This window comes from Mauremys reevesii, linkage group 5 (genome assembly GCF_016161935.1).
Source record: "Mauremys reevesii isolate NIE-2019 linkage group 5, ASM1616193v1, whole genome shotgun sequence".
Taxonomy (NCBI): domain Eukaryota; kingdom Metazoa; phylum Chordata; order Testudines; family Geoemydidae; genus Mauremys; species Mauremys reevesii.
The window spans coordinates 9,881,470-9,897,870 of NC_052627.1; the positions used below are offsets into that span (position 1 = coordinate 9,881,470).

The 16,401-nt window shown below is 47.4% G+C and overlaps 1 protein-coding gene across 4 annotated transcripts in view; it reads left to right on the forward strand.

Annotated features, from left to right (window-relative positions):
- The window catches only part of HGSNAT (heparan-alpha-glucosaminide N-acetyltransferase), a 30,212-nt gene that overhangs the window by 8,914 nt on the left and 4,897 nt on the right, over positions 1-16,401 (forward strand). For 3 of the 4 annotated variants that reach the window (XM_039541802.1, XM_039541804.1, XM_039541803.1), the window contains 10 exons: positions 666-802; positions 1,726-1,847; positions 5,316-5,385; positions 7,018-7,087; positions 9,246-9,349; positions 10,912-10,988; positions 11,695-11,725; positions 13,099-13,259; positions 14,205-14,320; positions 15,323-15,447. In XM_039541802.1, coding sequence (XP_039397736.1) covers positions 666-802; positions 1,726-1,847; positions 5,316-5,385; positions 7,018-7,087; positions 9,246-9,349; positions 10,912-10,988; positions 11,695-11,725; positions 13,099-13,259; positions 14,205-14,320; positions 15,323-15,447 — 1,013 coding nt within the window. Of the gene's footprint in view, positions 1-665; positions 803-1,725; positions 1,848-3,901; positions 4,032-5,315; positions 5,386-7,017; positions 7,088-9,245; positions 9,350-10,911; positions 10,989-11,694; positions 11,726-13,098; positions 13,260-14,204; positions 14,321-15,322; positions 15,448-16,401 lie in introns of those variants that run through there. The other variant, XM_039541805.1, reaches the window with a different exon arrangement.

Sequence of the window (16,401 nt, forward strand, 5' to 3'; positions counted from 1 at the left end):
ATCTATGGGACTCATACCCGCAACAATGTCTTGGGGGAAAGAGCAGCAGGATGCAAAAAAAGGATAGGTCTTTCCTTTGGATAATGAAGTTGTCTGTAGTTACAGTGCAATTATAAGGATTTCTTTTTAAGTTTGAAAGGTGTATAAACCTTCATGCTTTAGGGCATAAGCTAACCACCGATGACTGGTGAGGGGTTAAGAAGAAAGCTCTCTTATGGTCAGGATATTCCATAATTGCCTCCTTCAGGCTTCCTTATATCCTCCTAGTGCTAGCCCTGTCAGAGACAGGATACTGGGCTAGCTGCTCTGAGCTGATATGGCATTTCCTGTGTTCTTAGTTGAGTGTGTCTGGTGTTTTTACATGATTAACTTTCCAGTATTTTAATTTATTCCTGTTTTGTAATTTGTATTTAATCTGTTGGGTTTTAGCCCTTTTGAAAATCCCACCTTGAGTGCCTAATTTTAGGCTCCTATTTTTGAAAATCTTGGCCAATAATTCTTCTTCCAGCCACAGCTCACAGAAATGTTACCTGCTTGCTGTTGGACAAGCCAGGCTTCCTTTGTACTCCTCTTTGAATTAAAATAATAATAATAATTTTGCTCTACCTAGTAAAATCAAGTAGGTTTTTTGTTTTTGTAATCCTTCATCTGTCCTCATTTTCTAGTGCTTGTATCAAGATCTGGTATCGGTCCCAATGAGCAACACATCGGGAAAGGCCAGCATTGTAGCAGTTGCAGTTGATTCTCAGCATCCAATCACCCTACATCTCAATGGCACTGGGGCAGGCAGAGAGTTTCCCAGGTTTGTAACTGATCTGAAGATAACGTGTGTTGAAATAACTCACTAATGCTTATATTTTCTGTCACTTGCCAGCCACTGTCCCTAAAGTCTGTGGCCTCCTCACCACAGTTATTACTGAGCATTTGGGAAGCTAGATTTGCAATTTAATCTTCATAATACCAACAGTATAAAAATATAATTTGTTACGATAGTGCCTAGCGTGTCCAATCACAAGTTGCACCCCGTAGAGCTGTGTGCTGTGCACACACATAGAGACAGAGTTTAAGGCCAGAAAGGACAGTCGGATCACGTAGCCTGGCCTCCTGGATATCACAGGCCACGAGGCACCAGCACACTAAACCCAGCAACAAAACCAGACCAAAAGTCTATGAAGTCATGGTTCCCGCTACACAGTCAATAGCGGAAGAAGTCATGTGACACATGAAGGGTGGAGTGGGTCACGGGTGGGCTGATACAGTAGGGGAAGCCAAACCAATGCTGACAGGAGAAGGGGCTTTGGGAGCTGCTCGGTGGCCAATCAAGGAAATGGCTGAATGAACAGTGCATTGAAAGCACCAAATCAGGGAGCAGGAGCCAAGCTGCAGTAACTATGGCAATGCAGCTAGAAGATCTCACCAAGTAGGAAAAAAGAAAAATCTGGGCACTGGGTGGGGCCTTTTCAGCCCCTGTCTCCTTTTGTATGTGCAGGGAGAGGTGGTCACTGCAGCCCCGCTGCAAGGAGGGGCATGGGCCGTGTGCTTCCCAACATGCCCCTACCCTTCTTCCCATAGCCCTGTTTTTGTAGCCCTCCCTTCCTTTCAGCCCACCTCCCAGCTGGCCTACCCTGTAGCCCCGCAGTGCCTACCACAGTACCTGCAGGCAGTAGCGATGGTACAGCAAGTCCCAGCACAGGTTCCCTTTCCGTCTCCCTTAATTCTTTGCAGGATCCATTATCATTTTGGAGAATTTGGAAACTATTCGCTTGTGGTAAAGAGCTTTGATAGCAGCACCAAGATGATTTCCTGTGGCATAATCATCAACGAAAGTCCTGTCAACAGCCATCTCCGTACGTAACGCCTTATGTTCCCCCTTTCCTTGTGTAAATCAAGTTGTTGGGTTTTTTTCTTTCAGGAAATTATCTCATTGAAATTCGCTTTAGCCCCCTTCCTAGCAAATCCTTGAGCCTAATGAACTCCCTGCATCCACTCCCTGTGCTCCTGCTCCCATGCCACAGAGCATCTGTTATCCATTTGGCCCGAGAAGTTAGCCGATATTCAGGGATCTTGCAGATTGTTCCTATTAGGAGGAGAAAGTGATGATGGAGTCAGATATTTCTTTGATGTGATCCTGTTTATTTACAAAGAATGTACAAAGTCTTATTTTTCTGAACACAGTAGGAATCAAACAGCATGAAGCAGTTTCTTGGCTTAGAGTCCCAAGCCTCTTTCAGCCAGCACTCTACCCAAACATTCTCTCTCTTAGCTTTTTTTCAGGGTCATGCTACAGGTGCATCTCTGCCTGCATGTACACTTCCTTGCTACCTTCTCCAGGACATTTTGTGTTTTTTCTGCTGCTTCTAGCACGCAGACATGCAGCTGCAATCAGATCAATCCCCTGCCTTTGTCATGAGACCTCTGGGAAACCCCTTGGACTATATGGCCCAGGCTTGCATGTGGCCCAGTCTTTGGGAGCTAGTTTTCCATTGTTTTAGCTATTACTGAACAAAGGCCCATTTTATTTTTCCCTCAGCTGCCTTCTATTCAGGCTAAATATCAGACCCAACAGCTTCAAAGTGGTATGATTGCCCAACTCCCATCATAACATATCTCTGGATTCAATACAGTGACTCCAGTAATTGTCTCCACTAGAGTTTTGTCCTTTCTTCTTTCAACTCTGCCTTTCCCTTACTGCACAGCTTGATTTCTCTTCCCTGATGGACTCCCTCACTTACATCCTTCATAGCCCCTTCTCTGGCTTCGATTCGCTCTTCAAATCCACTCCTCTTCATGTCCCTGCCTCCCTTTTGGCCAGAGATTCTGCTACTTACTTCTGAGAAAATATTGACTCCGTGTAATGCAGGCTCTCCTCCTTCCCTTTCCTCTGCCAGCCCTGTTATGCCATCACCTTCCCACAATCCACTACCTGCTCCTTTCTCAGACATTGTATGGTCTCGCATACCTTCTTCCTCCAAACCCTTGATCCTATCACTTCCTTACCTCCCTAACAACTGCCTTTCTTCTTCCACTCCTACCGATTCGTGATCTCTTCCTCTCATCCACCTCCTCCTCTTAATATCGTCTGTTCCCGTGAATGTCACCAACGAACCCATCTGCATCCTTCATTGCTTGTTAGCTATGCCCTCCTTCCCAGCTTTCTATGAGGTTTCCTGACTCCATGCTTGACTGCTCTCCTTCCTGCAGTGTCTACCCTTTCCACTGTCCTGTCAGTTTCTGCTCTCCGTTGGTGCCAGGGGCAGGCCACACCATATCAAAATGCTCCAGTTGGTTGTGTAAGACTGTCAAAAATGCGTGCAGGGTTGCTGGGTTGTTTTAAAGCACATCAGATCTTTCTCAATGATGTCTGGCTCAGAAGCATCCCAAACATCCAGTGAAAGCTGGATTCAGGAGATACCCAGTGGCACAGCCAGCTGCCTTCCAGGTCTCTCCTCATATGGGGAGGGAGCAGGTTATATATATATATATGCCTTCATCTCCTAGGATGACTTACCCCAGCCCAGGACCACAATCTGGCTGCCAGGAAAGACGTTTGCCAGGGCTGGAAACTGCCCTGAGCCAGGCCTTTTCCTCACCATGGAGGCGGGAGGAGCTTTCCAGCCTGCCCTGCTCCTGGAGCACCAGTTGTGGGCCCTAAAAGCGGAGCTGGCAGTGTTTTCTCCCAGAATGCCACTCTGATACCCCTTTCTCTTGCTCTTTGACCTTGATCTGTCACACAGGTATGTCTCCCAGCAAAATGTGCAGCAGCATAATGCTGGCTCAGCTGGTCTCCCTCACACCTTAAGGGGCGGGTACACTCCATTAAAGTGTCCCGTGGGCTTCTGTCCTTGGCCTGCTGCTCTTCTGTATCTTACTATTTATTTATATACGTTACATCAGCACGCAGAGGCCTTGACCAGGATTGGGCCCCGTTGTGTGCGGTACTGTACGAACACATAGCACAAGCCAGTCCCTGCTCCGAAGCGCTTACAGTCTAAACGGACAAGACAGACACACAAAAGCAAAACGGTCACAAGGTATGTGTCTGCGTTCTGTTTTCAGATTTAGATTCCACTTCCTCCTCCTCCCAAAACACACCCACCCAGCTGGTTCCTCTGCACTCAGTGCGCTCTGCTTCTGCCACAAAGCATTGGGTTTGTTTGTTCAATCTTGTCTAGCCGCCCGTTCTGTTTTATGTTAATGCCTGTTGTCTCTCTTTGTGTGTCCCTCCCAGAGCTGTTTGTCTCTAATCAGCATCCTTCCCCATTCTTGCTCTTTACAGTAGATAATTCTTGAATGTTTCCTATTCCTTTAACTCTAAAGAAGCTACACCTGTGTGAAGAAGTGATTTTTTTTTTTCCTGGCCATACCAAAAATTTCAGGTTAATTTCAGGGTTAATTTCAGGTTGAACAAAACATTTTGTTTTGTTTTTGAGCCTTATTAAATGTTTTGGTTTTTTTATTTTTAATAAAATTGAGGTAAGCTTTGACATGAAAAGTCATTTCAGATCAAAAAATTGAAATGCTTCAAAAAGGTCAAAGTGAAATGTTTTGTTGTTTTGGAATATGTTTAGATTTTTGGGGGGGCAAACAAATTGGCAAATTTGTCTTAAATTTATGAAATATTTCAATGCCCTGAATCTGCATTTTTTTTTTTTTGGTGAAATAGTTTTGACCAAACTGTTTCCCTCAGCTCTGACAGAGACATTCCCCATGCTTGCAAATCCATACATCTTTGACTCCTCTACCTCTTTTACTCCTTGAATTCAGGCTGTTTCTAAATCCAGCCAGTTTTTCCTTTACAACATATGCCACTACCACTATGATATGTTTTGCCTTGGTTATTTTTATACTGGAATATATAGTCACTAGGTTGCAGTCACCTTTGGGGTTTTTTTTTGCTGGGGCTTGTGTTCTCACATAACAATACCTAGCATTTTCATCACTAGAACTCAAAGTGCTTCACAGTCTTCAATGTGTACAACAACCACAGGGCTGAGGGAGGGAAGTATTATGCCCATTTTACAGATAGGGAACTGAGGCACAGAAGCTAAGTGACTTGCCCAGTGTCACACAGGAAGTCTGTGGCAGAGCAGGTAATTTAACCTTGGTCTCCCAAGTCCCATGCTAGTGCCCTAGCCCCTGGCCAATCCTTCCTTCAGGTTACGGTACCACTCAGAGAGGGTCCTGTAGCAAGCTGTCAGCCTGACTTCTCGCTGGGTTACTCCAGTTTTACACAGGTATAACACATTGATGTATCAGGCCCAGAATGCCCATTGTTTTTGTTACCTCAGCTATGAAGATGTCTTCTTTTCCTGCAGCTATCCTGTATGCATTCCTCATTTATATGGGGGTCCTCAGTATCCTGACAGTGGGACATGTCTTCGTGATGTAAGTGGACATTGTTTGTGAAACATTCCTGTACACGTTAGAGACTCTCTTGGGGGGTTTGTTGTAGATGAAAGCACACTCACTATTCTTATTTATTTGTATTGCCATAGCACCCAGGAGCCCCAGTTATGAACCAGGGTCCTTTGTGCTAGGTGCTGTACAAACACAAAATAAAAAGATCCTGCTGTCTCATGAGTGCAAACCGGGAGCTGGGCTGTCTTACAGCTGGAGTCTCCTGTTCATTGGAGCTAGGCTGATTTGCACCAGCTGACTATCTCGCCTTTAGTTTGCTAAGGGCCAAGCTCTTGATTTAAGGATAAGAAATTTATTCCACAGATTAACTGCTGACTGAATTCAGTAGAGCTACTGTGAAACAAAGGATTTAATGGGGGACTGGGTGGCTCACAATATTGGCAATGGAACATGGAACCTTTCACTTCTGGTCATGATGGGTAGTGTCTGAAAGTCTGAACAGTCTGACAGCTGTTGGTGCTAGAGAGACAAGGTGTGGGAGGTATCTTTTATTGGGCCAACTTGTGTTGGTGAGAGAGACAAGCTTTTGAATTTACACAAAGCTCTTCTTCAGAGCTCACCCACCTTGTCTCTAATATCCTGGGACCAGCACGGCTCCAATAACACTGCACACAGCTGTTGGTGCTCTCAGTCCAGGGCTGGAGTGCTGGGTGTTTGCATTTCAGTTGGTGGCTGATTGATACTGCTCTTCTCAGTCTTACTGAAGAGCCAGCTGTAGCATATTAACCAACTCCTCACTGTAGAATTCTCTGCATCTCAGTGCTGGGCCCTATGCATGGGATGGGGTGAAGAGACATGCATTAGTGCTGCCTGTGCTATGTTTTTTTTCTAGGGATACCTTCTGCCAGGCTGTCATTCTGTAGGCTTTCTATCAGACTGTGGCACAGGAGCTGGGATGAGAAATGAATATGAGAACGTAGGCCTGAGTTCAGGAACATACTGAAGCATGTGATTAAATCCTTGTTGTCATTCCAGGGGACCCCCTTTTGTATTCTGCTTCAGGCAGCCCAACAGTTCAGGCCAGTGTCATTTAATCATCACACAGTTATCATTTTCCAGATGCTGATATCCTCCAACTAAACCACAGTGTTGCAAAGTTTAATACAGGGAATGTTTCCATGTGCTTCCAGTACTACGGAGTATCTAGGGCCCTGAATTAGGAAAGCATCCCCTGATCAGAACAGCAGTTCAGCCCCTGGTTAAGACCCATTACAGTCTATAGGATTTACGTATGTGTTTAACTATAAAGGTTGGAAAATCTGTTAACATAGCCATCCATCCTGTGCACTGAATGAGGTGGTCCTGCGTGTAACCAAAAAGGGGGTGGAGAATCTGAGCATGTGGTGATTGTACCATAGTGTGTATAAACAACAGGGCTGAATTAAGGTTGCACTAACCACCTTAATTCTGGCACTTTAACTTTTGTGTGTTTGACTTTGCAAGCTTAATAACGTTGTACTAATCCAGGGAGGGGACTGGGGATGGGGGTAGATGTTCTCAGTGTCTGGTTTATGTTGCTCCAACATGATTTGATAGCATGTGTTTGTTCTGAATAAGCAATAGAATATGATTTTTTTTTTTACTGTTCTTGGTTCACAGCATCGATCCAATCAGGAATTGGTTTTACAAGAAACTGCACCCTGGAGACACTGATCGTCTCATTAATTCTGTGAGTTGTTAGAATGCGTTAAATTGCCGTCCATGTTTTTACACTGAAGCGTTCACACGAACTAGGCCTTTTTGAGATTTAGTAAATTATCAGCCACATCCCCCTCATGAACAGGTTCCTGGGCAATCCTTGAAGTGTGGGCAGACAGCTGTCTTCCAGGGCCGCCCAGAGGATTCAGGGGGCCTGGGACAAAGCGGGGAGCGGACATAAAAAAGGCGCCACCGACTGAAGCACTTGTACACACCGGGCGGCGCTCCGAGTCTTCGGCAGTGGCGGCAGCAGGGGGTCCTTCACTCGCTCCGCATCTTTGGCAGCACTGAAGGACCCACCGCAGACCCAGAGCAAGTGAAGGGCCCGCCACCGAAGTGCCGTCGAGGACCCGGACCGCTGCCGGGTGAGTAAAAATTAAAAAGGCGCCTCTAGCCAGGGAAGGGATTTTCAACCAGGGCTCACGGGGCCCCTGCAGGGCCCAGGGCCTGGTGCAAATTGCCCCACTTGTGCCGCCCCCCCCCTTCCCCCGGGCGGCCCTGCTGTCTCGATCTGTGGGGAGCGCTGGAGGGGGCTCACCACCTATGGTTAATGTATGTGCAGTGGATATATATGACTCTCAGGATACATCTACGCCGGAGCTATGGGTGTAATGTCCAGCTCAGGCAGACATACCTCTCTGGCTTTAAGATTAAGCTTGATAAGTTTATGGAGGGAATGGTTTGATAGGATAACGTGATTTAGTCAATAGGTCAATAACGTGCGACCACTGGTAATTAGTACCGAGGGTCAATGTTGGGATATTGAAAGTCTTTTTCCTGAGTGTCTGGCTGGAGAGTCTTGCCCGCATGCTCGGGGTTCAGCTGATCGCCCATGGGGGGGTCAGGAAGGAATTTTTCCGGGTAGATTGGCAGTGGCCTGGCTGGAGGTTTTTCCTTCCATGGGGCAGGGGGCAGGGGGGGGGAGGATTATCTGCTGGAGCTTAAGTCTTTAAATCAGGATTTGGGGACTTCAACAGCTGAGTCAAGGGAGAGAATTATTTCAGGAGTGGGTGGGTCAGCTTTTGTGGCCTGCATCTTGCGGGAGCTCAGACTAGATGATCATAATGGTCCCTTCGGATCTTAAGTTCTATGATTGCGCTAGCATGCTAAACGTAGAAGCGCAGCTGTGACGGGCTAGCCTCACCAGGTACAATCCTGTCCGAGACCCTGGTTGCGTACTCACGGCAGCTAGCTGCTAGCCTGTCCTACTGCCCATGCTGCCCTGGCCACACTCCTGTTTGTAACAAGCCAATTTCATCAGAGCTAATGTGTGTACGCCTGAGTTGAAAATTACACCTCTAGCTCCAGTGTACGTGTACCCTGTCAGTTACTGCACATCTAGGTGTTTTGCCTCTCTCGCTAGTTTCAGTGCAGGAAATATTCCACTGAGAGAATTATCCTGTGGTGACGTGGACAGTGTCAAAAGAGGAAAACTCTGCTGGCTGCTCCCAGCACTAGAGGCAGTTCTAGGCACTCTGAACTCAGGCCTAAAGTTCTGTGATCAGACCAGGGCCTGCAAGTGCTGCAGAGGCTGTGGGCCACATTCTGTGCTGTTAAACACTTGCAGATGTGGAGTACAGCTGTTGGAATCTCTCTGGATTTACACTGATATAAATGACATCAGCATCTGGCCTGGTGTACTTTGCCCACGCAGGATGAGCACGCTTCAGTGTTATGCTCCCCAGTTATTCTCTCGGGAGTCTATTGTACATGGTCCTCATCACTGGTGGTGTGCTGAGTGCATCAGTTTTATCCACACATCACCCCGTGAGGCAGAGAAGTGTTATCCCCACTCTATTCATGCGGAACCGAGGCACAGGGTAGATTCAATGACTTGCCTAAGGTCACATGGAGCGTATGGTCAACACTGGGATTAAACCCAGCTGTCCTGAGTCACAGTCCAGTGCCCTGCCCACCAGTGATTAAAGAAGTGTGAAGTGTGAAATACAAGGAATCCCTCAGTGGGGAATAGAGAGAGAAATGGGGAGAACAGAATTAGTTATGGTGTGTGAAAATGTCCAGTATCTTTAGGCCTCAGCTGGCAAAGTCACATTCCCCATATGGTCAGGATAGCGAAGGTGTCGAGGCAGTTGCTAGCTTTTCTTCTTGTGTGGTGTTTCTATTCCAAGGAGCTCGGATCCCCAACCAGAGCAGATTCCACAAGCAGTAATGTCCCAGCTACCACGTGGACCGTCTCCCAGCAGCGACTGCGCTCCCTTGACACATTCCGAGGGTAAATTGTAGCCTCAGAGTCTTCTGTACCACTCGCTATAAACCTCCTCTAGGTTTGAACAAATGTAATTATGGCCAGAGTATGAAATCTTCACCCCCAGGGATGGTAGAATGTCATGGTATTGGATGTGGGTTTATATGTATGGAGAAGGAAACTACCTATTAATAGAGATGGCTGGAAATTATTTTTTCCTATGAAAACTTGAGTTTTCAGCAAATAATCAAAAAATAGAATATTCTGGCTGTAAACCAAAATATTTTGATTGGTAATGGTGTCCTAGTGCCTTATGGGAGTTGTAGTTCTGGTGCCTCATCCTCTTCTATAGGGTGGCTCTTTGGTCAGACTACATCTTCCATCATGCACCATGGTCTTCCCTCTTGGATAGTAGGCCATGCATCATGGCAGTCTTGTGACCCTGGTGCTTCATGGGTAATGTAGTCTGGATGGGAAGTTTGCCATAGAGGAGATGGGGGAGCATGAGGCAACTGAACTATGACTCCCATGTGGCACTGTGGGAGCATTTCAGAATCAAAATATTTCACTTTTAGGTTGAAAACTCTATTTTTTATTTTATTTTTTTCAGGCATCCAGGATTTCAACAAAACATTGACATTTTCCGTGGAAAGCAGACACTTTTCATAAAAAACAGTGTGTCAAAAACTCAGTTTTCCATCAAAAAACAGTTTAGATGGAAAACTTTTGACCAGCCCTACTTATTATGATAACTTCTTCCTCTCCCTCCGTATGAGAATTGTTCCCTGTAGTGCATCTGTCCTGTCTGGTTTTGATGAGCCTTTCACCAGGTCCCTTGACAGACAGTTCCACAGGCTGCTAGATTTCCATGGCAGGAAGTTTTTCCTGGGGTCCAGCCTCCATTTCCTTTTTCCTGCGTGTCTTTTAGTTAGATTTTCCTTTATTGTACTCAGTCATTCTCTTCCCTCCAGGAGGCTTACAAGTAAAAAGACAGCCTCGCTGTTTCCTGCCCTGCTCCTAAATTTCCTGTGTGGCCTTGGTCAAGTCTCTTAACTCTGTGTTCTGATTTATCTGCTGTCTACAATGGGAGGAATGATGCTTTTCTCTCTTTCAGGGGATGGGGTGGGGGCTGAGGACTTGCTAAATGAAGTTGGTGGAATACATGGAATTACTAGGACCAGTCTGTGCAATCTCTGACTTAGAGATCTGACAGCCCCAGGGGGTCCATTTAATGGGGAAGAACTGCAGGATCCTACTTCTTGGGTTTCCTGAAATGTTTAGAATTGGGCTGGAGCAATGTGGGGAGCCAGCTTTGTGAACTTATATGGGAATATGAACAAAAATCACACTCAGCATGCTTTGTAATGTGACTTTCAAGTGCTCTCTCCTTCTCTCAGTCAACATCAATTTCCTCTGAATGAAGGTCATTCACTGATCCCTCAACAGCATGCTTGGCTGTTGTGTTTACAGGCTTGCTTAAAAAAAGACAGATTGAAAAATGTTTTAACGGGGTAAAATATTAAGTGCGTGTCTGTTTTTGACACACAATATTGTACCTGCGTTCTCATTATTTTTTTGTGTCTTTTTAGGCTCTCTCTCATAATTATGGTATTTGTTAATTACGGAGGAGGAAAATACTGGTTCTTCAAACATCAGAGTTGGAATGGTAAAGTATGGTTCATACATGTAATACAGACCTTAGTCACAGAAATGAACATTCAAGGCCGGAGCCTCAGCTGGTGCACGTAGGTGTAGCGCCATTGAAGTCAGTGGAGCTATGTCAGTTTACACCAGCAAAGGATTTAGCCCCCAGTATCTAGCAGGAGAATAGTTCAAAGCACGGTGTGACTGTTCCTGGTATCAGACAATCTTGGGAAGGCTCCATATTGTCACATAACCTTTTTGCTTACATCTTTAACACAGCCATGCATTTTGAGTGGCTGTGTTCTTATTTAACGCTTATGGTGGTAGGACCTAGAGGTGACAGCCAGGTCATGGTCCCATTGTGCTAGGTGCTGCATAGATAACATTAATGGAAGCCTTGCCCCAGTGATCATGCTTGATGGTCTTGTGTTCATACATATTGTGCTGTGCTTATATCATGGTAAATTGTGAAGGTCCCATGGCAGAAGTCTTCCCTGTGACACAGCCGTTAATTCAGACAGTGTTTGGGCAAACAAACTGAAGGGAAAGTGGAGCAGATACAGTCAAAGGAGTAGTTATTTGTCAGTATCTTTTAGGACGCTGCTTAAGAATTTGGTTTACTGAATCACTACAGGCATTCTGCAGTTCCTCTGCAGACTTAGAAAGGAGGGTCGTCATGAGTGCAGTCTTTCAAGGCAATTAAAACTTGTCTATTGATTCCTTTGTAGGCTTAACACTGGCAGATCTTGTGTTTCCATGGTAAGTCTCTGTGGTGAATATTATTATTTTGTATTATCGTAGCGCCCGGGAGCCCCAGTCATGGACCAGGGCCCCGTTGTGCTAGGTGCTGTACAAACATGGAACAAAAAAACAGTCCCTGCCCCAAAGAGCTTACAGCAAAGACAACAGACAGATACTGACGGACAGACAGGGAAGTATAAAGAAACAATGAGACAGTATTGGTCAGCATGAGGAGCTGTGATCTGAGCACACCAAGAGCTGAACCATTGTCAAGGGTTTTGTGGGCTTCACAGCAAAGGAGAATTTGAAGGAGGATACTCCCTGAAAGGAATAAATCATAGAATCGTAGAATCTCAGGGTCGGAAGGGACCTCAGGAGGTATCTAGTTCAAACCCCTGCTCAAAGCAGGACCGATCCCCAGACAGATTTTTGCCCCAGTTCTGTAAAGTTTTGCCCCCTCAAGGATTGAACTCACAACCCTGCGTTTAGTAGGCTAATGCTCAAACCACTGAGCTATCCCTCCCCCGTGGTAGACTATAAGGGCCACACAGTGGAATGCTGCTAAATTGCACTTCAGTGCACCTTAAATCCATTTGGAAAATTGATTTTGAGGTGTATTGTATTTGTTTTTTTTTTTTGTTTTTTTAAGCACAGACCAATGAGAGTCTGCTGCTATGCCAGGAACAGGGCTAGTCTGGGTGATGTGATATATGTCCTATGGGCTAGTACAGGGGTGGACAAACTTTTTGGCCTGAGGGCCACATCTGGGTATGGAAATTGTGTGGCAGGCCATGAATGATCACAAAATTGGGGGTTGGGGTGTGGAAGGGGATGAGGGCCCCAGCTGGGGGTGGGGGCTCTGGGGTGGGGCCAGAAATGAGTTCAGGGTGCGGGAGGGGGCTCCGAGCCGGGGCAGGGGGTTGGGATGCGGGAGGGGGTACGGGCTCCAGCTGGGGGTTTGGGCTCTGGGGGTGAGGGGTTTGGGGTGCAGAAGGGCACTCCAGGCTGCGACCGAGGGGTTCAGAGGGTGGGAGGGCGATCAGGCTGGGGCAGGGGATTGGGGCGTGGGAGAAGGTCAGGGGGTTCAGGCTCTGGGTTACCTCAAGCAGTCCCCAGAAGCAGCAGCATGTCCTCCTTCCAGCTCCTATGTGGAGGCGTGGCCAGGTGGTTCTGCACGCTGCCCCGTCTGCAGGCGCCACCCCCGCACCTCCCTTTGGCTGCAGTTCTTGGCCAATGGGAGCTGCAGAGCTGGCACTTGGGGCGGGGGCAGTATGTAGAGCCCCCTGGCTACCCCTACGCATAGGAGCCGCACGGAGTCACAGCACTGGAGTATGTGTGATTAGTCATGTTTCACCTGAATAGACCCATTTCACAGCTGCCTGCTTTTCTAGGTTTGTGTTTATCATGGGCACCTCAATTTCGCTGTCACTGAACTCCATGCTGAGGCGGGGATGTTCGAAGTGGAAAGTGCTGGGGAAAGCTCTCTGGAGGAGTTTCTTGCTGTTTCTAATAGGCATTGTAATTGTCAATCCCAATTATTGCCTTGGACCTTGTAAGTGGAGAGAATTCATTTGTTGTTTGCTTGTCCTTTTTGGAATTTGTAGCTTTCATTTTAATGTGGCTGTTATAGAATGAATATATGCTCAGTCCCACCCCATGGACCGACTGCAGGTAGAGGGCAGTTCTGTGCTGTCATAGACCAAGAATGGTGAGCTGTTCAGCTGTGCTGCATAACTCTGGCAGCCGTCTGGCTTAGGGCTGTCTCCTTACTGATATTCATACATTATAAAGCCAGAAGGCACCATTAGATCATCTGGTCTGACCTCCTGTGTAACACGGGCTGGAGCGTTCCATCCGTTCAACCATTTATTTGAGCCCAGTAACTGACTGAAGCGTATCTTCCAGAGAGACATCCAGTCCATAGAAGACTGGGACCTCCCAATTCTTGCTTCTAGACCATCACGCCCTCCTCTCTGTATCCTGAGAATAACAGTTGTGCTCAGACTGTGAAGTTGCAGGGGAGCGGGAAAGGAAAGCCTGGGGTAGGAAAAATTGTGCTTAAAGGAAGGGGCGCAGTGCAAGTGTGTTGCTTGCATTTCATGGGACGGTCCCTCCCTGTGCCCTTCTCCCTCCCTGTGCAGTGAGACAGGGTGGGGAGGAAATATCCCCCAAGCTGTGGAAGTGGGGCACAAAGTGAGTGCATCACACACCTCCTCTGGGACCCTCCCACCCCACAGGGTCCTAGAGCCCAGCCCGAGCCCGGAAGTGTACACAGCAATGAAACAGCCCTGCAGCCTGAGTCGGCTCGCACGGGTCAGCTGTGGTTTTTTCTTTGCTGTGTAGACATTCCCTGCGGCAGCATGAGTACATAGGCCCTAACCCAGGGGTGGCCAACCTGAGCCTGAGAAGGAGCCAGAATTTACCAATGTGCATTGCCAAAGAGCCACAGTAATACGTCAGCAGCCCCTCTCTTACATTGGGTGTGTGTTTCCTGTAGTGTCCTGGGATAATCTGCGGATTCCAGGTGTACTCCAGAGACTGGGATTTACCTACCTTGTGGTTGCCGTTTTAGAACTCCTGTTTGCTAAAGCTGTGGCTGAGAACGATACCTTGGTGAGTGATCCTTGGATATAGCTGGCTTCGATGATGCTGGAGGGGCAGGCTGTAAACACTTGTAGGATACACAGCACCGTCACATTTGCCTCTTGCACATGCAGTCTGGTGTTGGATGGTAGCCTCTCCCGTGCCTGCCACTGTAGTCCTGTCCCCAGCAGCTCTTGTGTGGTTTTAGGAGCCATGCCGCACAAGACTAATATCTGTTTAACTGTACAGAACAGCGCAAGGGGGTTGCTCAGGAACTGAGCAGAGAGGGGTGCATTTCAACAGCTCTGCATGGCTAGCACCAGCTTGGTTGCTGTGTAGAGGATTATAAAGGTCCTTACGAATTCACTCCTTCCTGATCTGCAATCGATGCCTCTTGGATTCCAAGGGTGCTGAAAAACACAGGTGTAATTTTGAACTCTTAATTCAGTGCACTGTCCACTTCAAGGCTCCAAATGCCTCCCTCTTCTAGAATTGTCGCATGTCGGTCTGAGCACCACCCTCTGGGCCAGAAGGCGAGGCACAGACCGGGCAGCAATGCCCTAAGAGTGCAGGGCTTTCTTACACTCTGCTAAGATTTTAGCAGAAACACACTAAGCATGCTGGGACGTGACCCTTTCCAGTCACTTACAGTGCTTTTATTTTAACCCTTCTGTTCCCCATCTGAGCCAAGCAAGGGTTTAGTCCATGCTGAATCCAGAGTTTCAGATGTCACCCTCTTTAGCATAGCTAGGATTTGTACAACAAGGAAAAATGCGGCTCACAATCTGCTGAAAGGATTTTGCTCAGACTTTCAAAACAAAATCACTTTTGAAAGCAAACCTGGTGAATGTCAGTTTCAGACATTGTGGGCGTGTGAAAACAATGTTACAATGGAAAGCCTTGCAAACTCTGCTGTTATCACCCCCAACCATCTGCAGTGCCAGGGGCTGTTCGAAAGTGAAAGGTGTCTTTTCCCCAAAAACTCAGTGATCATTTGCCAGTTAATATTCCTTTTCCTCCCTACCTCTCAAGCTAGAGACCCCGTATTTTGCCCTGCGGGATATCCTGCTCTACTGGCCACAGTGGGTTTTCATTCTGATGCTGGAAGCAACTTGGCTGGGTTTGACCTTCCTGTTAACTGTACCTGGCTGCCCAAAGTAAGTTGAATGCTTGGCATCCTTCTCCTTTGGGTGCTTTCTGTGTGGGGTTGGGTTCTGCTACGTAGGGACCATGTTTCAGTGTCTCTAGCTCTGAGTCAGTAGGAAAAGAGGGTTTCTCAGTGAAACATCCCCTTCCCCACTTCGCAGTGAAGTACTTGGCTTTATGTAGAGGACATCTTTATTACTCACCTAGATAAGAAACAGGTTTAAAATCTCCCTCTGAGGTTCTCCTATGGTCCCCATCACTGTAGTGTCTGAGCAGCTCACATCTCTCTTGCATGTCTCCTCCCTGCACCCGTGGGAGGTAAGGGAATGAGGTGCTCTCTTCCCGAAAGGACATCTTAATAAGCCAGTCTTTTCATATGTGCTGAGCTTTCTGGCTGCTGCTGTTGATGCTTGCTGTCTGCTGCAGCTACATCCCTTCCGCAGCTTGTGTGCTCAGGCAGATGAGGACCTCCCCATTACGCGCACATGGGTCCTAGTAATGACTCTTGGTGCTTCTAGCTGCGACAGCCTGGAACTCTCCTTGCTCCTAGAAGTGCCTGGGCTTATGGGATGCTGGATAGGGGCCGTACTAGGCCTGTTCAAAGTACCTTGTTCGAAAGTTCCCTTCTCGATGAGCTGCTTTCTGAGTGCAGTCAGCACTGGAGATGTCCTCCCCTGCCAGTGCTTGCTTCCCCAGCCACCAGCTTCGGGCGCTGACTAGCTGTGTGGCGCCTCTTCCTGCCATTCCCAAGTACAGTCTCAGTTTGACACTGGCTGTGGGTCTCGTAGTGTCAAGTTGCTGGGTTCTGGGGGATTTCTTGTTAATGGCACCTGGCTGCCCACCACAGAGATTTCTCATCCACTTGTTTCCAAGTGGCTGCAGCCTGAGGGGTCTCTTGGCGCTCCCCTGCGTTGTGCTTACTGCTGTGGGAGTCTGTGAGCATTTCCTTGCCTGGCGGCACCGAT